General features: G+C 38.9%; 1 protein-coding gene across 9 annotated transcripts in view; it reads left to right on the plus strand.

The window, feature by feature from the left end:
• LMBR1 (limb development membrane protein 1) overlaps positions 1-24,458 on the plus strand; it is a 214,090-nt gene that overhangs the window by 53,108 nt on the left and 136,524 nt on the right. For 5 of the 9 annotated variants that reach the window (XM_033194184.1, XM_033194185.1, XM_033194179.1 and 2 more), the window contains exon 4: positions 7,401-7,540. The exons of 3 other annotated variants lie outside the window; for them this stretch is intronic. In XM_033194184.1, coding sequence (XP_033050075.1) covers positions 7,401-7,540 — 140 coding nt within the window. Of the gene's footprint in view, positions 1-7,400; positions 7,541-24,458 lie in introns of those variants that run through there. One more of the 9 variants, XM_033194183.1, reaches the window with a different exon arrangement.

Below are 24,458 nucleotides of genomic sequence, written 5' to 3' on the forward strand. Positions count from 1 at the left end.
CTTGGCTGTCTGAACATTCTGCTGAGAAGACTATGATGTTCTTGAACCAGGCAGCAGACATCTCTGGTTAACTGAACCTGCCTGCTGTGAGCAGGAACGTGGACCCAGACTGTCTTGTAGGTTCCTTATGTACACCAGTGAGATATGATAGGGAGGTCTTGTAATTTTATTGAAGTATCAAGAAATTTTATTGTTACTTTTATTGAAGTATCAAACTGAATGGAAAGCAGCGAATTCCTTTCTGTTAGTTTTTGCTTGTTTAAATGTGAAATTACACAGATGTGCCTATGTAGGAAAGTTCTGTATTCCAGGAATTTTTTATTGATACATTAACATTCTTTTGAAATTTCAAGTTTACAGAAAAGGTGGAAGTAGAAGAAAAAGTTTTTGTACTCGAACTGTTTAGAAGTTGCTCATCTGATGCTTCATTTCCTGAGGATACTTCTATGTGTAATTCCTATAAATAGTGCATTCTACCTAGGTATCAAAATGGTGAAGTTAGCGTAGACAGCAGTACCACTCATACTCCATTCAAACTTACTAGTTATCCCAATAATGTCCTTTCTGTGGTGAAAGGATCCAGTTCAGAATCACACACTGCATTTGGGTGTCATGTCCTTTAGTCTCCTTCAGATTGAAACACTTCTTCAGTATTTCCTTGACTTTCCTGACCTTGATACTTTTGAAAATTATTAGGTAGTTATTTGGTTTTGTCTGATCTTTCTTCATAATTAGTATCAGATTATGCATCCTTTGCTGAGGAGGATGAGGAATTAAGAAAAGGGGAAGAGGAAGAGAAAGATTCTATGTGCTTTCACGTACTTGTACATACATAGAGATAAATGCTTCTACATACAATGGAATAGTATTCAGCCATAAAAGAAATGAAGTACTGATATGTGCTGCAATGTAGATGGACCATAGTAAGTGAACGAAGCCAGACACAAAAGGCCACATAGTGTACAATTCCATCTATAAGAAATGTCCAGAGTAGCTAAAAGCAGATTGATGATTGCAAGGGGCTGAGGGAGAGGAGAATAGGGAGCAGCTGCTTCCTGGGTTTGGCATTTTATTTTGGTGTGATGAATATGAAAGAAAGAGGTGATCGTGCAACATTGTGAATGAACTACACACACCTGAATTGTTCACCCTAAAATGGTACGTTTTATGTAATGTGAATTTCACCTCAGTAAAGAAATTAATAACTCCCAGCTAATAAATGACTTGACCCGGCCTGATTTGTTTCATAACTGAAAAATGAATATAAATGGATTGTGATTTACTAGATTTGGTAATTTATTTTAAATGACATAGGGAAGCTAGATAAGAAACAAAAATAGCTGTAACTTTATGCTGAAAATTCTTACTTTCTTGCTTTAAAACCTAGGCCCAAAACTTGATGTTTTAAATTTACAGAATTAGGGGTTTTAGTTTTATTCCTGGCCCTGTGACATTTATGAAAATTAAGTGAATCATTTTTTTCCTCTGTATAAATTAGTGCTCCTTTAAAAATTCACTTCACTCACCTCACAAAAGCTACAACGAATAAGAGACTGAAAAGGTAGATATTCTCTCCATGTGAAACCCTCTAGGTGTGAAGGGCAAGTGAGATACGTACCTTTCTCCTCTCCATTCAGTCTGGTGCTACCTGTGGTGGTACATCCACTTCAGTGTACTTGTAGATCCATAATTTATAAACAGAAAAGAACACAGCACTTTGTCTTTTACCCCTAAAAGTACGTTGAATGACAGTGGGGTGATGTGCTATTTCCTTACGGTAGATGCCCAGGAGCATCTTTGTCTGCTCTTGGGGCAGCTGGCACAGCACGTGCAAGGGGTTTGGGTTTTCCGAGTCACAGGTGGTTTCCATATCCTGGGGATGCATACAGAAATCCTTTTCCTGAAGGTCAGTGGGTTCGTATAAAGTGGTGATACAGTTAGGGGAGGGGCATGGGGAAGAGGGTCACCTGAGAGGAGTCTGACCTAGTCTCCCCTGTCTTTCTTCCCTCCCCTTGTTGATCTCTTTGTCTTTTGCTGTGGTAGAATGAGTGAGAACTGTTGAGTTAGGGTGACGTGGGTTCAAATTCTGGACCCATGATTAACTTGAGTCCAGAAGAGAATGAGAAATATTCACTTTCTGTGTATGTAAAACAGAGTTCCCATCTACTTTGGAGTGCTGTTGTGTGGATTAAATAGCATTTGCCAAAAAAAAAAAAAAAAAAAAAAAAAAAAACCTAACTAGGGTAAGGTGCTTGATACACAATAGGTGTGAAATTAATGTTTCCTCCACCTAAGGGCTTTTGACCTGTTTTGTCTGCTTAGAATTCTTTTTTTTTTTTTTTTTGAGAGGGAGTTTCGCTCTTGTTGCCTAGGCTGGAGTGTGCAGTGGCACAATCTCGGCTCACTGCAACCTTTGTCTCCTGGATTCAAGTGATTCTCGTGCCTCAGCCTCTTGAGTAGCTGGAATTACAGGTGCCTGCCACCATGCCCAGCTAATTTTTATATTTTTAGTAGAGATGGGGTTTCATTATGTTGGTCAGGCTGGTCTTGAACTCCAGACCTCAGGTGATCCACCTACCTCGGCTTCCCGAAGTGCTGGGATTACAGGCGTGAGCCACCATGCCCGTCCTGCTTAGAATTCTTTTCTGTCAGATATCCCACTGAATTCACTCTCACCTTCAGTTTTGTTTTGCTTTATGTTTTTCCCTAAGTCTCAACTTTTCAGTGAGGCCTTCCCTAAGTGCCACACTTAATATTGAAACCTGTGTGTCTTCCTCCCCATTTCCAGTCCTCCTGTGTTTTCCTGTAGCACTTATCTTTAGTATATTATGCATTTACATATTTAATGTTTTATTGTTTATTGCCTGACTCTCTCCAGTCCAGGATAAGCCCTCCTTGGGCAAGAATGTTCACTTGTGTTCCTTCACTGTTCTCAAGTGCCTAGCACAGTGCTGGTACAGGGGAGCAGGCACTCTGCAAATACTTGTCTAGTGAGGGAGCCTCACCTGAAAGACCCCTTGAGGTAGAGTCTCCGAGATGGGCTTTAACAAAAGCTCCATGGGTGATCCTGATAGTGCTACTGCTTAAGAACCACTGGTTTAGAGTGACGTATTAGAAAGCCTAGTTCATGCAGCAAATGTTTATTGATTAGCTGAGATGAAGACTTAAGATTGAATGCTGGTATGCCAACATTTCACAGATGAATGTAAAATGTCACTCAATTTGTTACTTTTCTATTGCCCAGAGAATCAGACCTCTTGATGGTACTTGGGAGGGTGTGAGCAAAATGTGAAATATGAAACTTTCTTTGTCATCAACACTATATACATCTTATTGAATAATTTTGAATGATTTAAATTCAACCATAATGGAGTCTTGTTTCCACATGTACTTCCTGATTAGATACTATCAACCTGTTAAACTTTAAGATGTAAAGTGGCAGGTTTTGCTTATGATTAGTCTTTTTTATTAAAAATATATATGAAATATTAACCCATGAAATACATTTTTATGATAACCTGTATTTTGCAGTGGAGTTTTAAAAATGTGAGGTCTTTCATTTTATTGATAACTACAAATAAATAAAAAAGCATTTATTTTTTGTTTAAAAAAATTGAGTGTCACATTGAGTCTGAGATTGAAAAATGAGGAAGAGGGAATATTGTAGAAGTTGGGGAAAGAGTTTCAAGAAGGAAGTAGTGCTTATCAATTTGAAATGTCATAGAAGGTCATATTCAGATTGCAATTAAAAAGTATCTGATGGATTTGACCATAAGGAGCGCCTCTTTAGAACTGGGTGAGGAGCAGAAGTCCTACTGCAGTGGGCTAATAAAGAAGTTGAGGATAGGCCGGGCGCGGTGGCTCAAGCCTGTAATCCCAGCACTTTGGGAGGCCGAGACGGGCGGATCACGAGGTCAGGAGATCGAGACCATCCTGGCTAACACGGTGAAACCCCGTCTCTACTAAAAATACAAAAACTAGCTGGGCGAGGTGGCGGGCGCCTGTAGTCCCAGCTACTCGGGAGGCTGAGGCAGGAGAATGGCGTAAACCCGGGAGGCGGAGCTTGCAGTGAGCTGAGATCCGGCCACTGCACTCCAGTCCGGGAGACAGAGCGAGACTCCGCCTCAAAAAAAAAAAAAAAAAAAAAAAAAAAAAGAAGTTGAGGATAAAGAAGTAAAGGTGTGATATGTGAGTTCTACTTCAGAAGCATTTTGAAAGAGCAGAAGCACCTGAGGATATTTATTTTTGGCCGGTCAGCAGCTAGAGGGAGGATGACTAACCGGTGAAGCAAGGGCCCTGGAGACAGCAGAGGTAGATCAGCACAAATGAGCAGGAGGTTGACAGATAGGAGAATAATTGTGTCTGTTGGTAGCTTTGTCAGATGGTAGGGAAGAAGGGATCGTACCCCTTTTTTCACTCTGAAACAGGAGATTCAGTCATTTTCTGGCAATGAGGAGCAGCAGGGCCATGGTACAAAGCTTAGGAAGAGCCTGATTGTGTTAGTCTGTTTTGTGTTGCTATAAAGGAACGCTTGAAACTGGGTACTTTATAAAGAAAGATTTGTTTGGCTCACAGTTCTGCAGGAGGTACAAGCATGACACTACCATCTGCATGGCTTCTGGTGAGGCCTCAGGAAGCGTTTACTCATGGTGGGAGGTGAAGGGAGATCAGGATTGAAGAGGAGATGCCAGGTTCCTTTAAACAACCAACTCTCTTGTGAACTAACAGAATGAGAACTCACTCATTACTGTAGGGTCTGCTCCTACGATCCAATACCTCCCATGAGGCCCCAGCTCCAACACTGAGGATCACATTTCAACATGAGATTTGGAGGGGACAGATATCCAAACCATATCACTGTTAGGAACAACACTCAAAATCCTAAGGACATTGAACACTCAAACAAAGGATTCTTAGCAGAGCAATTTTATTTCTGCGCAGAGGGGTGCCTCCTTGGCCAGTCGCCATGAGAGCACACCTGAACAAAGGGGCACGAGATCTTGTATTCCTGACGCAAGTCCTGCCCTGTACCCTTTCCCCATTGGCTGGGGTCGGGTTGTACAATCTGATCCTGGTTGGCTAAACTTTTGATTTTTCTTAGATAAGATGGGCACATAAAAGAAAGTGGAGAGGAAAGGGGAAGGGGTGTCTAATGAGCTAGAAAGTTAGTCCTCTTTCCAAATAAGGAAAGGAATGTGAGCTGGTACTGATAACGCCTGGTACTGTGGTGTGCCTGGGCATCTAACAAAGGCAAGAAGGAAAAAAAGGTGGAAAAGGGAAAAGGGGGGGGGTACTATGAATTAAAGAATAAAAGATTGATCAGGTTATTTGAAGAGAAACCTCATCATATCCCACATCCCTGATGATGGGGGTTAAGAATAGGAGATGAGAGACTCATAATCCAAGGATCCTGATCCTTGTTTACTAACTGAAAGTATATGAAAGCTTTGTGGAGTGTTAAAGTGATTTAAGGTGGTTTTGTTGTTTTAATTCATCATCACCTTGCAAAGACACTTCACAATATCTATAGATAGGGCTTTTTTATTTTTACACTAGTTATATTCATTCAGTCACTAGTTATATTCAGCATCTGAGTGCATGCCCTCATCACCTTATTTTATTTAGACAAAAGTTTTCTCTTCCTGATTGGATTAAGGAGATAGTTACAAATGTCAGATATTTGGGGAAACACTTGTCTTATTACTACCACAATTAGAAAAGATGCATTACTCTGAAGATGTAATTTTTAAAAATAATGCTCCATTTCAGAAGGTGAAGTTGTGAAATACTTCACAGGGCAAATGATGTTTGGGGTCTGTCTTCTATTCATGTATGAGTTTGCCATGCAACTTAGAGGGTATTCTAGGGAGTGAGTAGACTGTGCAGAGGGGAAGGAGTCCTGAAAATCCATTTCTTGTTTGGGCTGTGAAGGAGTTAGGTAAGTCTAAGTGTATGTCGAAATGGGTCGTGATGAGAGAAGAGCCTGGAAAATTATCTTGGGATAGCCGTGCAGGACCTGAAATGGCGAGATTTTGGATTTGATGTCAATGTTAGCACGGGAAGGAATGACAGCAATCAGAATAGCTTCCTCTCGTGACTGGAGAAGCTTGCTGGAGACCGCTTGCTGGCTGGTCGCTGCCAGAGTTGGCTGTGGACCCTGAGACAGCACTTGTCTGAGGACTTTTCCCAGGAAACGCAGTGTCTATTCAGCAAAACAAATTTACAGAAATTCTATATCTGATTTCAGTTGTATTTTTGGTATGTATCATATAGTCTCCATTTAAAAATTTATCATTGATTTACTGAACCAAGGAATCCTGGTTATTTTTGGCTTTTAAGTAGGAATACACTTCTGTTGGTTGCCACAAGATGGCATTGGCCTCAAAGTTTCTCTGTTAGATGTGTTTTTGGGTATTTAGTTTTTTTTTTTTCCTGCTTTTAAAAAATATTTTCTTACATTTGTTTTTACTTTCTTCCAATATTAACTTTAATAGAACTTTAATATCCATTCTGTCTCTAATATTGGTGAAGTTCTTTTTTCCTTTGCCAATTTATTCTTGTAAAATATTTTAAAAAGTTAGGTGTTTGTTGTAAAAAATAAGTGTTTCAGAAATGTATAACTGAGAAGGTGAAAGCCCCTTATAATCCCTCTTTCCAATGGGATTGTTACATACTATGCTGGATTTCTTTTGTACCTCTGTATAAATACACATTTGTTGGGGGGAGAGCATGTTTTACATTTATTGTTCATGCTTTTCTTCATTTTTTTGGTTAACTTACTTTAGATATTGTTCCATATTACCTATTAAAGCTATCTTATTATTTTAAATGACAAAGTAGTGCTTTAAATATTAATAGTACAATATTGTTTAATAGTTTTCTGTTGTTTATTACTATAATTTATTTAATCTTTACCCATTAAAGATTTTGTCAGGCTTTCTAAGTTTTTTTTCCCTCTAAAATAAACATTTTAAATTAAATTTTTTTTATACTGCTTTCACAGTAATTTTTTCACTTCAGTTGTTGCATTGCTGTTAGCATATGTTGTCAAAGTTGTTAAATGCAGTTGTGAAATAAATACTTATATTTCAAAGAGGAAGGAACTACAATTTTTTCTTTGTAAAATATGTGAAGTACTGTGTCTTCAGTATATGTTTGTCTTTTAGGTACTACTTGCTAGACTTATTGACATTTTCATAGAGTAAGGAGTTTTAAAGTTTATCTAGTTTAACTTCTAGGCCCATATGTGTATCATTTGTCTCCCAACTACATATATTTAATAAAGTTCTTAATATAATTCTTTTTTGATTAAAACATTAAAGAGTTTGCATTCTTTTTGATGACTTTCATGTTCATGGCTTTTTCAGATCACTTGTGACGATGACTCTCCTTTCTTCCAGGTTGTTTTTGAGCACATTCACTCTCGCAGTGTCAGCTGGGGCTGTTTTGCTTTTACCCTTCTCAATAATCAGCAATGAAATCCTGCTTTCTTTTCCTCACAACTACTATATTCAGTGGCTAAATGGCTCCCTGATTCATGGTTAGTATATATTACTTAATCACAATCAATATTTTGTTTTTTTACTGTATCATATTTTTAGATTTTTCTTTTCTTAGTTTTCTTCATAATTTGTGACTTCCTCCAGTAAACGATTTTGGTCTTTAATAATGTCAGAAAACCAGATTTTACTTATCATTTCTATGTTTAGTTGTGAAAGACTTTTCTCTTAGTCAAGGAGCAGTTTTTATACTTACGATTTTGATAAATTCATTTCAGTATTTAGCAAGAGAATTTTGGTTTATCTGAATATGTCAGAAGAACTCAGCCTCCATTTAAGAACTAGAAAACTGGCCGGGCATAGTTGCTCAGGCCTGTAGTCCCAGCACTTTGGTAGGCCGAGGGGGGGGTGGATCTCCTGAGGTCAGGAGTTCGAGACCAGCCTGGCCAACATGGAGAAACCCCCGTCTCTACTAAAAATATAAAAAGTAGCCAAGCATGGTGGCGCACGTCTGTAATCCCAGCTACTTGGGAGGCTGAGGCAGGAGAATCACTTGAACCTGGGAGGGGGAGATTGCAGTGAGCCGGGATTGCACCATTGCACTCCAGCCTCCGCAAGAAGAGTGGAACTCCATCTCAAAAGACCTAAAAAACAGCAGCTATAGTTTCTATTTTATTTATTTGCTAGTAGTTTCTTTAGTCATTTCAAAATATAGAAGGGGAAAAACACTCTATGTCAGGTACAAATAGGTATCGTGGTGTATTGCTTTGTAGTCTTTGGGCAAGCTGCTGTCCTCTTGCCACGGTTTCCTATTGTCTTAATTGGGATGATAAATAAAACCCAGCTTGCTGGCTTGTTTTTGGAATAGGAATGATGTATGTAAAGTAACTGTCTTTTAGTAGGCACTTAATAGGTGATAGCTATTATGATAGTTATTTATACTGTGAGGTGTTTTCTTTCTTCTTTCTGAAGACTCTTATTGTTTTTACAAGTCAATTTAGTGTATGTAAACTGAACTCTTGTCTCTCATAGAACATACTGGTGTAATTCTTTTTTGAGACATTCTAATTTATTTTTATTTTTTAATGTTTTAATTTTAATTTTTGTGAGTATATAGTTGGTGTATATATTTATGGACTATATGAGATATTTTGATACAGGCATGCAATGCAAAACAATCACCTCAAGCATTTATCCTTTGTTAAGATTTCGTAATTATGTGTTAGAACTACAGCTCTTAGGAATTTGGATATCTTTCTTGCTCATCATGCCCATACCCCTTTCTCATTTTATTAGTGTTGATTTGTGTTACTAGTAACTATATTCTAGTTATTATTTTGTTAATGTTATTAGTTGTTGGTGTTATCAGTGTTAATAATTATTTTGTTATGTATTTCAATTTCTTCATCTCATTTTAAGGTAAAAGTTTTTTGAAAATTTTTTTTCTTAGTGAGAACCTTATGAGTTAATGGTTAAATGTCCTTCTTTGACAATATTTAATCTAAGTTGCCATTTGACTTAAAAAAATATGTGTCAGAGATAGCTTGTTTTCATTACATTTGTATTATAGGTCAGGGAATTTGGAATTTCTGAGTTAACATAAAGAAGTGTTGGGATCTCAAATCCAAGGAAAAAAATGGAATAACTTGCATGTGTAGTAGTGTTACAGTTAAGTATGCTTTAGTTTTTATAGTTGACATTTTGCATTTGGAAAACATCCCCTTTTTTTTTTTTTTTTTTTTGAGACAGGGTCTCACTCTGTGGCCCAGCCTGGAGTGCGGTGACATGATCATGGCTCTCTGCAGGCTCCACCTCCTGGGCTCAGGTGATCCTCCACCTCAGCCTCCCAGGTAGCTGGGACTGCAGGTGCGTGACACCACGCCAAGCCAATTTTGGGTATTTTTTTTTGTAGAGTCAGGGTTTTGCCATGTTGCCCAGGCTGGTTTTGAACTCTTGGACTGAAGTGATCCTCCCACCTTGGCCTCACAAAGTGCTGGGACTAGAGATGTTGCCAAGATGTCACTTTTTATGTGTGACACGTGATTACCGGAGTTGCTGTTGAAGGCTGTGGTGCGTTAGACTAATAATGTATATTCTTTTTTCATTGCTATTATGTTCATGGTGCTGTAATCCAGTGGAGGAAAAGAGCAAGTTTAAATTTAAGAGATTACCAGTTTTATATGTATATTTTATTTCCTGTCTCCTGTTGTTTGAGAAAACGTAGAAGACAGTCTTTGTAGGTCGTGCTACCTTAGCAATCCCTTAAGCTTTTGCTGAGACTGTGGCCCTATATATTAAGAACAACAGCAACACCAACCACTCCGTTATTTTTTTCCTGTTCATAAAGTAGTGTGTGCGCACTATACAGAATATGAAAAATACTAAAATGTACAAACAAGGAAAAATCCACATTTTTTTAGCGTGTGTGTGTGTGTGTATGTATATATAAATTTTTTTTTTTTTGAGATGGAGTCTCGCTCTGTCGCCCAGGCTGGAGTGCAGTGGCATGATCTTGGCTCACTGCAAGCTCCGCCTCCTGGGTTCACGACATTCTTCTGCCTCAGCCTCCTGAGTAGCTGGGACTATAGGTGCCCACCACCATGCCTGGCTAATTTTGTTGTATTTTTAGTAGAGACTGGGTTTCACCATGTTAGCCAGGATGGTCTTGATCTCCTGACCTCGTGATCCGCCCACCTCGACCTCCCAAAGTGCTGGGATTACAGGCGTGAGCTACCGTGCCTGGCCGCATGTGTATATTATGTATAGCATATGCAATTTCTACCTTTAAAACCTTTAATATTATATTGTGTTTTCTATACCTTTTATGTTCTTCGAAACCAGTTTTAGTGGTGTAACCTGAGCCGTATATATGGCAATATATTAAGCTAGTGGTTTTCAAAGGCTATTTCATCATTTTAAAAGGTGGAACCATTTATCCCTCCAGTGACTTGCTACCTGCATTTTTCAGATTTGCAATAGAAAACGGCTGAGTTGTTCCTCAGGTAGCAAACCCACCCTGTCCTGTTTGTGGAACATTTCACTTAACCAGTAAACTGTTATTGAGCATCTAGAGGATTTTTAAATTTTAATTATTATTTGGGTTTCTGACAATTTCTTTCTTTTTTTTTTTTTTTTGAGACGGAGTCTCGCTCTGTCGCCCGGGCTGGAGTGCAGTGGCCTGATCTCAGCTCACTGCAAGCTCCGCCTCCCGGGTTTACGCCATTCTCCTGCCTCAGCCTCCCGAGTAGCTGGGACTACAGGCGCCCGCCACCTCGCCCGGCTAGTTTTTTGTATTTTTTAGTAGAGACGGGGTTTCACAGTGTTAGCCAGGATGGTCTCGATCTCCTGACCTCGTGATCCGCCTGTCTCGGCCTCCCAAAGTGCTGGGATTACAGGCTTGAGCCACCGCGCCCGGCCGACAATTTCTTTACATGGAAATTAGAATGAAAATTATTAGGCTAATGAGCATTATTGCTAAACTGTTTTCTAGAATTACTTGTTTATATTCTCTTGATAGACCATGAAAGTGCCTCTTGTTTTTAGCCATAAACTTAATAACAATGGATATTAGTATCTTTAAAATCTTTTCCATTTTCATGGATAGAAGGTCGTTTCTCATTATTGTAATGTTAATTTAGAAAATTTTTAGTGAGATAGGACGTTTTAATTTTAATTTATAAAATATAGAAAAATAATACATATATCATTTTATTTTCATTTATTTATTTTTATTATAATTTTTTTGAGATGAAGTGTTGCTCTGTCGCGCAGGCTGGAGTGCAGTGGCGCAATCTCAGCTCACTGCAACCTCTACCTCCCAGGTTCAAGCAATTCTCCTGCCTCAGCTTCCTGTGTAGCGGGGACTACAGTTGTGTGCCACCACGCCCAGATAATTTTTATATTTTTAGTAGAGACAGGGTTTCACCATGTTGGCCAGGCTGGCCTCAAACTCCTGACCTCAAGTGATCCACCCTCTTTGGCCTCCCAAATGCTGGGATTACAGGTGTGAGCCGCTGCGCCCGGCCCATGTATCATTTTATTTGATTCATGTTTTTGCCCTTTTTTGTGGTTGTTGCTTTTTTCATATTGAATTCATGATCTCTTTATGTGTGAACACATCAGCTTTTCATTCAGTTTTTATACATGTTTTTCTGATTGTTATTTTGCTTTTTAATTTCAATTGCTTTTTTCCAGAATTTGAATATTTTTTATAATATTTGGTTTTTCTTTTTCTCTTTGGTGTCTCTGATTGTTTTTGTGTTTATAAGATGGTTTCCCATCCTAAGATATGACAGCCAGTTGTCCCAATACCATTAATTGAATATTCTTTTCTGTACTGATTTTTTATGCTTCATTTTCAGTAAGCTAAATATTATATTAGGGTTTGTTTCTGGGCTCAGGTATGCAGGTTTTGGAGTCAGATAGACCTGAGCTTGAATTTCAAATCTGTCTGAAACCCTTAGCAACCTTGAGCAAATTGTTTACACTTTCAAAGTCTCAGTCTTTTATCTCTAAAATGACCATATCAAGGTTAGTTTATAGAATTATTATATTTAGTAAGTGGAATATATATATATATATAGTAGTGTGTATATGTGTATATATATATATACACTAAGTACCAAAGTACCTAGTCTATTGCCTGATGGTCCAGAGTAAGCAGGAAATAAATGCTGAGTTTTACTTTCTGTTTTTCCCCTCTGGTTTGTCTGTTCCTATGCCAGTGCCATATTGTTTTAAATACTATAGTTTTGTAATACTTTGCTCCTACTAGGTTTTAAAAAGTTCATACATTTTATGAAGCTTTTCATAAGCAAAGGCATGTATTTTGTGCAGTGTGGGATATGACAATTCTATGGAAATTTGTCTTTTAATTGTTCTGTCTGTGTTAGGGAAATGTATGTGTATATACATGTTCGTGTGTGTTTAAAGAAATACATGTTTGGTGGAGAAATTTGGAAAACAAAAGTCACAGCTAGTGGATTGGTTTCCTCAGCAGTGGCTTTAGCCAGGCCAGCCTTGGTGAGTAGAAGTCCATGGTGCTGAGTCTGTGTATGATCTCCATCCCTACTGTCATGGTGACTTTGTTCATGAGCCCATTGGGCAATGACTGGGGTGGCTGGGGAAAGAGGCTGACTCGTATCCACAGAGCCAGCCAACCTATCCACTTAATTATTAAAATCCTCCTCTGCTGAGGTCACCCTTCGGTGAGCGTTCACATGGGACACAAATACTTTCCCATTTTTTTCCCATTCAGAGAGGTCTGTTCATCTACCTCATCCCAGTTTTCTTATTGCCAGTTTTCCAATTGTGTTTCTTTAAGACTCTGACCATCCAGCCAAACCATTGGCCATAGTCCGTTAATTTGTAATAATCACACATTTGGCTATTTCTCTTTCCAAGCAAAGTAAACAGCCGGATGTATGGCCCATAGTTCTGTCCGTCAGAGAATTTCCCTTCACCACTGTCCTTTTAGGGGTGTTCCAGAAAGGGGCAGTAGTGCTGCAACTATCCACTAACGTGGGTGCCTGCATATCATGCATAACCATCTGGAAGCCAGGCCCAGGTCTGCCTCCATCAACTGATTTTAGGGAACTCCCCAGGAGACTGTAGGTGCAGGCTGGGAGAGAGAAGGCAGTGCAGCAGGAGTGGGGACTGTCGGCATTGGGGGCACTTCTTTATGTGACTTGTGCCTTTAGGGCCTACTTAGGCCTGGACACATACCACTTCCATTTGATGATGGAATGCTGCTGTGCACACCCAACTTTCTGGCTTGGTGGGTCAGAAAACATTCAGTTCATGATGAGCAACTCAGGTCCCATGGTAGCTTGGTGGCCCATATTTAAGCATTCAATCCCTACTAAAGCCCCATAGTGGGCCAGCAGCTGTTTCTCAAAGGCAGCCGTTATCCACAAGGAGGGCAGAGCATTGCCCCAACATCCTAAGGGCCAGTTCACCTCGAGAGGAACCTGCCAAAGGCTCCATACAGCATGCGTCTCTGCCTCTGCCCTTTCAGGCACCCTTGGATCTGCTGGGTCATGTGGCCCAGGAGGCAGAGTAGCCTGCACAGAGCCTGGAGCTGCTGCAGAGCCTTCTCTCATTCTGGGCTCTACTCAAAACCGGCTGCTTTTCAGGCCACTCAGTAAACCAGCTAGAACAACACATGCAAATGAGAAATGTGTTGTCTTCGAAATCCAGAGAGGCCTGCTAGATGCTATGCCTCTTTTTTGGTGCAGGAGGCACCAGATTCAACAGTTTATCCTTCACCTTAGAAAGGATAGCTCTATGTATCCTATAACACTGGACCCCTAGAAATTTCGTTGAGATAGAAGGCCCCTGAATTTTTGTCAGATTTATTTCCCACTTTTTGACACACAGATGTCTTACCAATAAGTTTAGAGTGGTTGTTACTTCTCACTCACTAGTTACAATCAGCAAAATATTATCAGCGTGTTGGGCCAGTATGATATTAATATCTTATGGAAGGGAAAGGTGATCAAGATTCCTGTGAATTAAATTATAATACAGGGCTAGAGAATTTATATGCCCTTGAGGTAGGGCAGTGAAGGCATGTTGCTGGCCTTGTCAACTGAAAGCAAACTGCTTCTAGTGGTCTTTACTAACACAGACAGAGAGAAAAGCATTTGGCAGATCAGTAGCTGCATACCAGATAGGTGACATGTTAATTTGTTCAGGCAATGAAGCCACATCTGGTACAGCAGCTGCAGTTGGACTCACCACCTAGTTAAGCTTAACAGTATCCTGCTATTCTGGAAGCTCTGTCTGTCTTCTGCACAGACCAGATATGAGTCAAATGGGGGTGTAGTGGGGATCCCCACCCTTGCATCTTTCAAGTCCTCAGTGGTGGCAATAATCTCTGAAATCCCCCCAAGAATGCAGTATTGGTTTTGGTTTACTGTTTTCCTAGGTAGAGGCAGTTCTAGTAGCTTCCACTTTGTCTTTCCCACCATAATAACCCTCACTTCACGGGTCAGGAAATCAGTGTGGGAATTCTGCTAGCCATTCCATTCCATTAATGCCTTCTGGAAGTGAGGAGACAACCACAGGATGGGTTCAGGGACCCGCTCTGAGTTGGACCTCTGCTAAAATTCCATTGATTACCTGACCTCCGTAAGCCCCTACTCTGACTGGAGAGCCACAGTGAAGGTCTCCTGGGAACAGTGTCAGTTCCGAGCCAGTGTCCAGAAGTTCACAAACGGTCTGGTTATTTCCTTTTCCCCAGAGCACAGTTACATCACTTATATTCATTTGTCAATCTGTCATTTACGCTTTTGTGACATTTATGGGATTCTGTGAGTACCCAGAAAATGTTCAGATTCCTTTAATCTCCCATGGAGCATCTGTTCTGTACTTTCATGTTGAAAGTGTTCAATAAATATTTATTGATTGAAGGAATAAAAGTCATTATAATTATGTCATTAGGAATATTTTGGCAAAAGTGAATTTGAGAGGAAATTTAATGGCTTATCTTATAAAATTGTCAGTATGGATGTTTTGATTGTGCCTTTAATGTGTAAATCACATATGGATTAGAGGCTAAATGTGTTAATGTTTTTTTTTTGTATGTGCAAATATATTTAGTTTGGCTTAAATACAGTGTTTGGATTTTGGACATAGGTTTGAGATGTTATGTGTTAACCATATTACCTTGGAATGCTTCTTTACTTTTTTGGGCAAGAATTTTGTAACATAATAAATAAAATAATAACGTTAGTAAACTGTGTCATGTAAACAAGATGTATCTCTGCCTGCAGTGAGAAAACAGCTTGAAAAATGTGATATAGAAAAATGACATTGGAGCACTGGGGTTAGGCAAACTGATGGTAGTCCTCTGGCCACTGGCTTTTGTCTGGTGGTTGTCATCACTTGTCAGCTTGATGCTGTGAGATGTGTTCTGTAATTCACACAGTGTGGGTCCATGACATGCCAGCAACTGTAGTTTGTTGTAGGATGGGGCAGAGATGACAAATTAAAATGGTAGTGTAAGTTCTTTTTGTTGTTAAAATAGGAAAAAGGGTTAGAAATGGACCGAAAACATGAAGTATCTGCTTCTATACATCTTGTTTGCTGTTAAAAAATTAATAGAAAAATATGAAACTCTTCATTTCCATAAGTTGAAAAACAATGATACAGCTGCTTTGTGAGTTTTCCTTTTGGGGTGATAAAAATGTTTTGGAGTTAGGTGAAGTTGGTGGTTGCACACCATTGCAAATGAACAGTTCTGTGCAAATGCCACTTAATTGTTCACTTTAAAATGACTAATTTTAAGTAATGTGAGTTTAATATCAAAATAAGAGCCAAATAGCGATCAAAATTGGAAGATAGGAAAATGATGGAATTAGATTGTACCCTTAATAAAACCAGGAAATAATTCTTCAGTTTTTGAGGGTTTTTTTCTCCAGTGGGGCCCAATTTTGACTAAGCTGTCCACTCACTTATGGCCAGAGATAGAGACAAAACAAACATTTGTGACATGAATGTCCAGTTTGAGATTGTCTATTAAAATATAACCACAATGAATCCGACGAGTCGCTGCAAGGACTGTGTGCTTTATTTTGATTTGTCATCAGGAATAGACGATATACCGTTTGGACATCGTGAAGGAACAATGCAAAATCCAACCTTTTAAAATTCATTTTTAAGTTCCACAGACGATCCAAAAAACCAGACTTTTAGAGTATAAGCAATCAAACTTAAGAAAAATTGTGTTTACTTATGCATAGTTGCTAAGTCAAAAGTAAGTAAGTCCCTAATAAATTTTAATGTACTATTGTTCGCTAAATGTTGCTAGTCATTTGGGCTCAGTAGTTCAGTCATTTATCATAATGTGTATCAAGATAGTTATTGGATATTGAAGTATTTCTTATAACATTATAAACAGAAAAATCCTGGTGTTTGGGATAGGAAATTAATCATAACTTGCCAGATCCAAACAGTGGAGTGCTTTTTTGACCATTACAGATTATAATGTAGGTATTTGTTGATATACAAAGATATCCAGAAAAAAGACCATATTTATGATCCAATGCCTATTTTGTAAAAAGGAAAAAGAGTACATGTGTAGGTAGCTGCACAGAAAAATATCCAGAAGGGTAAATGCAAAGAGTTTGTGTAGGATTATATGATATGCATTTTTTTTTTTTTTGGTATTTACGTTGCATTTGGTGTTTGCATTTATACAATGGACATATTATTTCTTTTTTAAGAAAAAAGTTATATTAAGATCAAAAGTCCCACAACTCGTTGGTAAATTGTTATTTATTTTTCTTCTAAGTAAATAAGCAGAGGCTATTCTAATTCTGAAGTTCTCTCTCTCTGTCTCTGTCTGTCTGTCTGTCTCTGTGTGTCTCTCTCTCTCTCTTTTCACCCCAAATCAACAGTGACTAATAATTCTGAAGTCCTCACACTACTTGAAAACAGACTGTAGTCTCTTTTCTAAGGCTTATGCTTTGTTGGTAGAATTTTAAAAAATTGTATAAATTACTTTTTGATAATTGGATTAGATCTTCAATTCTACTGAAATATTGGTTTAACTTTTGTCATTTTGGAAATTATTGAGTATGGCTGAACTCTGATTAATTTTTTAATTTAAATTTATGAAGGTTTTTGTCTATGTGAGGAAAAAAGATAAATTATTTCCTCCATAGTATTGTATATTGTATTTTGAAATATTTTGTAACTCCAGCAGATGGAGCTAGAAGTTAATGCATCCTATGGTGATCTGGAAATTCAGTCTTGTTTTGTTTTATTTTAAACCACGATTAAATAACTTTAAATTCAAATACCTTTTCTGGGGATGGGCATTGGATATCTTTCAAATAGGTTGCCGTTATATCGTTGCTGTATTTTTTTAGGGTTTTACTACTATATGGAAGTATATAATTTTACCTCTTTAAAGCAGAGAGATTTGATTAATATTTATTTTACAAATTAATATGAAATAATGTATAACGAAATATGTGTTGGCCCTAACAGAAATTTTAAAGAATGATTTATCAAAATTATAGAATATTATTAAGGAATGTGTATGTGTGGATGTTGACATGTATTTATAAAATGTTAGAAATTTACTAAGCTTTGCAAAATTGCCAAGAATATAATTACTACTTAGCAATATATCTTAGATATAATATTGTATCTATGTATTAGATGTTCTTCTCATAGTATTTTTACTTTCTTATATATTGCAAATTTTATTAGATTAGCATAAGTTGAGTCTGAAATTTTCACATTTATTTATTCTGGCTAATGAACTTAATATTTTGCATGTAATTACTTAGGTTGAAAAAAGCTGGTTGATCAGTGCATGTGAAAGGCATCTAATTTCTTGATAAACTAGATTACCTGGTGTTTGGAGCCCTTCTTGATTCAGGGTGCTGAATTGTTTTCTTCAGTTGTCCAACAGACATTGCTGCTTGTTTGATTTGCCCATAAAGATTTCTTCACCCCATCTCCCATCTTTACTAAAAATGCAAACGTTAGCCTGGTGTGATGGTGCGCGGCTATAATCCCAGCTACTCGGGAGGCTGAGGCATGAGAATCACTTGAGTCCGGGAGGCGGAGGCTGCAGTGAGCCAAGATTGCACCACTGCACTGCAGCCTGGGTAACAGAGTGAGACTCTGTCTCCAAAAATAGGAAAGAAAATAGGAAGAAAGAAAAAAAAAAGATTTTTTTCGTTTAGCTTTTGATAAACTATCTTTGTTTTAAGTAAGTGTATTGGTTAGTCATAATAGATAATTTTTAGTGATTTGTGAGCATTTGCCTAAGGCAAAGTTGTATTTTTTTAACTTTGACATCCAGAGAAGAATTTGAGTTTTACTGTTTTAAAGGGACATGTATGATTAGAAAGATAAATTCTGGAAGCATGTATGTTTATAGATCAATAACAATAAAAAGAAACTTCTTTTATGTCCCAGAATTGTATCTTTTTAATCATACATATCCCTTTTATACGATAAAATTCAAATTCTTCTCTAGATGTCAAAAGTTAGAAATAGGTTTTAAACTTTTTACTTCTGAATATAAAAGCATAGTGGACCTTTAGCATTCAAGGTTTTATATTCATGGTTGCAACAATTTGAGAGCAATATTTGAGGCTCGCCAACACGTGGTAATTTGTAATACTGCTGAAGCTAAAATCTAAACTGTGCACTCAGATAAACTAGTAAATAAAGTGAGCCACGTGGCTAACGAGTGAGCCTATCTCAGCATCCCCATCTCAGTTTAGTTTTATTATTTTCAGCCCTTTTTATTCATTTTATGGGGGAAATTATATGATACAGGGATCTGGAGAATTTTGAGTTTCACAAAGGTGTTTAAATATATGCTTTGTGAATTTTAGAAGACTTTATACGCTTCCTATAGAAAACTTAGAATATCCAGACAAAAAAATCATGCACAGTTACGCTACATTGATATTGTTAATTAGTTGGGGTATTTATCTGCAGTTGATTTTCTATGCCTGGTTTTTATCATTGCCATTTTAAAATATTTTCAGTGTCACCTATGTATATAGGTTTTGCTGGTTAAATTTTTTTTTCGTGAAATTAATGAGAATAATTCTTTAAGGAAAGGGTTGAGAGCTAACTGTAGTTATAACTCACATCATTTTGTTGTCTTTATATGGTCTAAATTCTGGTGTATGTCAGAACTTTAGTTTTTTTTTGTTTGTTTGTTTGAGATGGAGTTTCACTCTTGTTGCCTAGACTGGAGTACAATGGCACGATCTTGGCTCACGTAACCTCTTCTTCCCAGCTTCAAGCGATTCTCCTGCCTCAGCCTCCCGAGTAGCTGGGATTACAGGCATGTGCCACCATGCCCGGCTAATTTTGTACTTTTAGTAGAGACGGGGTTTTTCCATGTTGGTCAGGCTGGTCTCGAGCTCCCAACCTCAGGTGATCTGCCTGCCTTGGCCTCCTAAAGTGATGGGATTACAGGTGTGAGCCACCACGCTCGGCCTTGTACCATTTTTATGATGTTGAGACAGTGCAGGGAAGAGGCACTGACATTTGTTTAACATATTGGGTGTTAATTTATCTTCTGTTCTTCATAAGAGCCCTGTGTACTATAGCCTGTTGTATACCTGAGGAAACTGAGTGACAGAGTTGCAATCCCTCTTCAAGGTCACATATTTGTGATAGGTGCAAATCCAGGCTTGTTAGACATAAAGTGCTACGCACTTAGCTGTCTGCCATTGAGAACTGGTGAAGTTTTTCAAATCACAAATTGTGTGAATACCTTGATTTTGTTAGAGTACAGTATAGTACACTAAATAGATACAGCATATTCAATATTTTACTGAAATTAGATTTTTAGAAACCTTTCTGTAGTTGAAAGATGTCTTGGTGTTTTCAGAAGCCTTGATTGTACATGTGCTCACCCACATGTCAACAACTGAGAAAACAAATGCAGACATGTTTTGTTCCATTTTACAAAACTGATCGCAGGCTCAGTTAAGCATTTTGTTTTGTGTTGATGGATAGAATTAATGGAATATCGTATTCGTTATTTCCCTTAGTAAAATCTTACTAAACTAATATATTCTTTTTTGGCAGATAATATTAAGGAAATTCAAAACATCGTTCCCTTTTCACCCAGAATGTTACGTATGAGACATCATTCAGTCATATGTAGAAAGAGCATCTGGGATCTAATCCCAGGGCTGCCATTTGTAAGTTAGGGAATTTATGAGAAATTTATTGAGTCTCTTTTAAGAAAAAGTTCAGTTTATGGGTGCGTTGGCTAAGGGGATCTTAGGTTCTCTTCTGCTCTGTACCTTATTCTTGGTGCACTAAAATAAGAGCAAGCTTTTATTTATTTTGAACAGATTTTAATTTTAGATTCTTACAATTGTATCTGTTCTGCTTAAGTATTGAAATAAGTATATATTTTAGTTCATTAGAAAGAGGAAAGAGGTTATTTCAGTCTAAAACAATTCTGTCTGGAAAAGATAAAAAAAAAAAAACAAAACCTAGGACTGTTTTTCTTCAAGTGATGGTGTTTTTTCTGAATGTGAATTCAAAGTAGCAGGTATTGAACAGTGTTAAAGGAAATTAACCAAAGTGAGGCTTTGCAATTATTTCATTATTATGTTTAAAATTTTCTAACACAACATCATTTGAGTAGACTTTATTTTCTAAATGTATCAAAGAACATAATAGAAAGAGTGTGGGAAAAGGAGAAAAAGAATAAGCTTGATGATGTCTGTGAAGCATCCTGGAGGCCTATTGTAGAAATGTATACTGGAATAATTAGGTTTTAGGAATTTGGGGCAAGAGAATGAAGAGAACGTGTATTTCACAATAGGGGGCAATATTCCATCTAGTAAGAGAAAACTAAGACATCGGAGTTGAGGCTTACTCTTTTAGTAATAAATAGACTTTGTTTTGTTGTTGAGTTGTATGTTGAGAGAATTAAAGGGCAAGGATATCAATAAGTATTTGGGGAGGCCAACTTGAAATAGAGTAGGTAACTACAGTTTTAAAACATTTTTTCTATGATCAGCAAATCTATTAGGATAGATAGGTAGTAAACAAGCACTCTTTGCTGATGTTTTATGTCCAGAGCTTTTTCTGTATTATTGAGGACTAAGGCTCAAACGTGGAGTACGAAAAATTAGGCCAGGCGTAGTGAGCCTGTAATCCCAACGTTTTGGGAGACCAAGGTGGGAGGATTGCTTGAAGCAAGATCAAGACCAGCCTGGGCAACAAAGTGAGACCCTGTATCTACAAACAATAAAAAGCCAATATTCAAGTGTTGATAGAGAAACACTTTAAAAGCTACATAGTTTGGCGAAGGTGGAGTAAGGGGACTGGATATATCCCCTCCCACCTGAAATGACTAGGTTTTTGAGAAACTATAGGCAAAGAAGGACAATAATCCCCAGAAATGGGAGGCAAACAAAGTGCTGCCTTGAGAGAGTTTCCACACTGCAGTAGAGAGAGGGGAACCCAGGTGGAGCTGAGCAGTGTTCTGGGTTGAGAACTCAGGCGTTTTGAGAGACCAATAAGGGGCTAGAGTTACCAGGCGGAGTACAAGAAAGGAGATTGCTGCACAGAGAAGCATTTTGTTTTACACTGATGGGTAGAGTTAATGGGATATCATTTTCTCAGTTCGAAGGTTTCCCGTAGTAAAACCTTACTAAACTGGGGTTCTGTTTTTGGCAGATGAAGGCCCTCTGTGTAGAGTCTCACAGGCTGAAATCAAGGTGTTCGCAGGGTTGCCTTCCTCATTGGGGGCCCTGGGGAAGAATTTGCTTTCAGACTGTTGGCTGAATTTGGTTCTTTGTAGTTTTAGGACTGAGGCCTTCATTTCCTTCCTACTTGTCAGCCAGGTGCTAGCCTTTGTTTCTAGAGGCTGCTTGCCTCTTTTCTCTACTCTTCCATGTGATACCCTCTAACAAAGGTGGGTCAAGTTTTTCTCTGACTTCCCTTCTGCTGCATCTCTCTGACTCCAGCTGGAGAAAGTTCTCTGTGCTCTTGTGTTTTCTTTCTCTCTCTCTCTCTCTCTGTGTGTGTGTTTAAAAATCACGTGAAAGGCTCATGTGATTAGATTATGGCCACCTGGATAATCCAAAATGGTCTTGCTATCTTCCTATTTTAAGGTCCATAACCTTAATTATATCTGCCAAGTCCTTTTTGCCATATGTACTGAGGTGAGTCGTATAGTGTTCCCCCAAAATTCGGGTTCACTCAGAGCATCAGAATGTGAACTTATTAGGAAATAACAGTCTTTGTAGACATAATTAGTGAAGATGAAGCCATCTTAGATTAGTGAAGACCCAAATCCAAAGACTGGTATCCCCCTAAAAACATAAAGCAGAGACACAGACACACAGGGAAGAAAGCTGTGTGAAGACAGAGGCCAAGAGTGGAATAAGGGCATCAGCAAGTCCAGGAATGCCAAAGATTGCAGGTAGCCACCCGCAGAGAGTAGGAAGGATTCTTCCTGGAGCCTTTGAAAGGAACATGGTCCTGCTGACACCTTAATGTCAGACTTCTAGTCCCTGCAGCTGTAAGAGAGTAGATTTCTGTTGCTTGAAGCCATTTGGTTTGTGGTGCTTTGTTTTATCAGAAAACCAGTATACCATGCAACATTCTCACAGAAGTCTGGGGATTAAGGCATGGGGACCTTGTCCACTATGCCTACCTTGAGTCTGCAACTGAGATGTCAGAATTAGTAGACAAATACATGAAAACGATTTTTTTGAGACGGAGTCTGGCTCTGTTACCCAGGCTGGAGTGCAGTGGTGCGATCTTGGCTAACTGCAGCCTCCACCTCCCGGGTTCAAGCGATTCTCCTGCCTCAGCCTCCTGAGTAGCTGGGACTACGGGCACTTGCCACTGTGCCCAGCTAATTTTTGTATTTTTAGTAGAGACGGAGTTTCACCATGTTGGCCAGGATGGTTTCAATCTCTTGACCTTGTGATCCTCCCACCTCAGCCTCCCAAAGTGCTGGGATTACAGGTGTGAGCCACCGCACCTGGCCAGGAAAACAATTCTTATAACTATTCCATATGTTCCAGAAACTTAGAGGAAATGTCTAACATACTGAGATGTAAAAGATGTAAAAAAACAAACTTCTAGAGATGAAAACTATAGCATGTGATGTGAAAGTATATAAAACAGTAGATTAATAGCAGATTAGACATTGTAGAAGAGGTTCATGAATATGAGGACATAGCAATAGAAAACTATTCAAAAGTGGGGCTGGGCACTGTGTCTCACGCCTGTAATCCTGGCACTTTGGGAGGCTGAGGTGGGTGGATCACCTGAGGTCAGGAGTTCAAGACCAGCCTGGCCAATATGGTGAAACCTCGTCTCTACTAAAAATACAAAAATTAGCCAGGCGTGGTGGTGCGTGCCTGTAATCCCAGCTACTTGGGAGCCTGAGGGAGGAGATTCGCTTGAACCCGGGAGAGGTGGAGGTTGTAGCGCCACTGTACTCCAGCCTGGGCAACAGAGCAACAATCCATGTTAAAAAAAAAAAAAAAAAGAAAAAGAAAAAAACAAAGCAACAATTAAACTATGTGAAAGTGAAACACAGAGAGAAAAATGGCTCAAAAGTGCCAATAGTGCTGTAGTTGGGATGTTTATTCCCCCATACCTTATGTTGGAATTTCACTCCCAGGGCCAGGCATGGTGGCTCACACCCGTAATCCCAGCACTTTGGGAGGCCTAGGTGGGTGGATCACTTGAAGTCAGGAGTTCGAGACCAGCCTGGCCAACATGGTGCAACACTGTTTCTACTAAAAATACAAAAATTAGCCGAGCGTGGTGGTGTGTGCCTGTAATCCCAGCTACTTGGGAGGCTGAGGCAGGAGAATCACTTCAACCTGGGAGGTGGAGGTTGCAGCGAGCTGAGATTGTGCCACTTCACTCCAGCCTGGAGGACAGAGTGAGACACTATCTCAAAAAAAGAGGGAGAAATGTGATTCCCAGTGTTGGAGGTGGATCTAGTGGGAGGTGTTTGGGCCAGTGGGGCAGATCCCCCAAGCATAGATGAATTCCTTCCTGGGAGGTGAGTGAATGAGTTCTTTATTCTCCTCAGAGCTCGTTGTTAAAGAGAGCCTGGCACCACCCCCTCTCCATTGCTTCCCCTCTTGTCCTGTAATCTCTGCGTATGCCAGCTCCCCTTCGCCTTTTGCCACAAATGGAAGCATCTTGAGGCCCTCATCAGAGCAGCTGTTGGCACCGAGCTTCTTGTGCAGCCTGTAGAACTGTGAGCCAAATAAACGTTTTTTTTTAAAAATATGTAAATTACCCAGCGCGAGGTATTCCTTGATGGCAATGCAAAGTGGGCTAACACACAGGGTATCAGGGATGTAGTTAGTGTTTCTAAAGGGGGGGAGTTGAGAGAAAATATTTGAAAAGTTAATGGCAGAAAACTTCAAAAATTGATGAGAACTGTAAACCCACTGATTTTAGAAGCTTAACCAG

This window comes from Trachypithecus francoisi, unplaced genomic scaffold (genome assembly GCF_009764315.1).
Source record: "Trachypithecus francoisi isolate TF-2019V2 unplaced genomic scaffold, Tfra_2.0 Lachesis_group4, whole genome shotgun sequence".
NCBI classification, from domain to species: Eukaryota; Metazoa; Chordata; class Mammalia; order Primates; family Cercopithecidae; genus Trachypithecus; species Trachypithecus francoisi.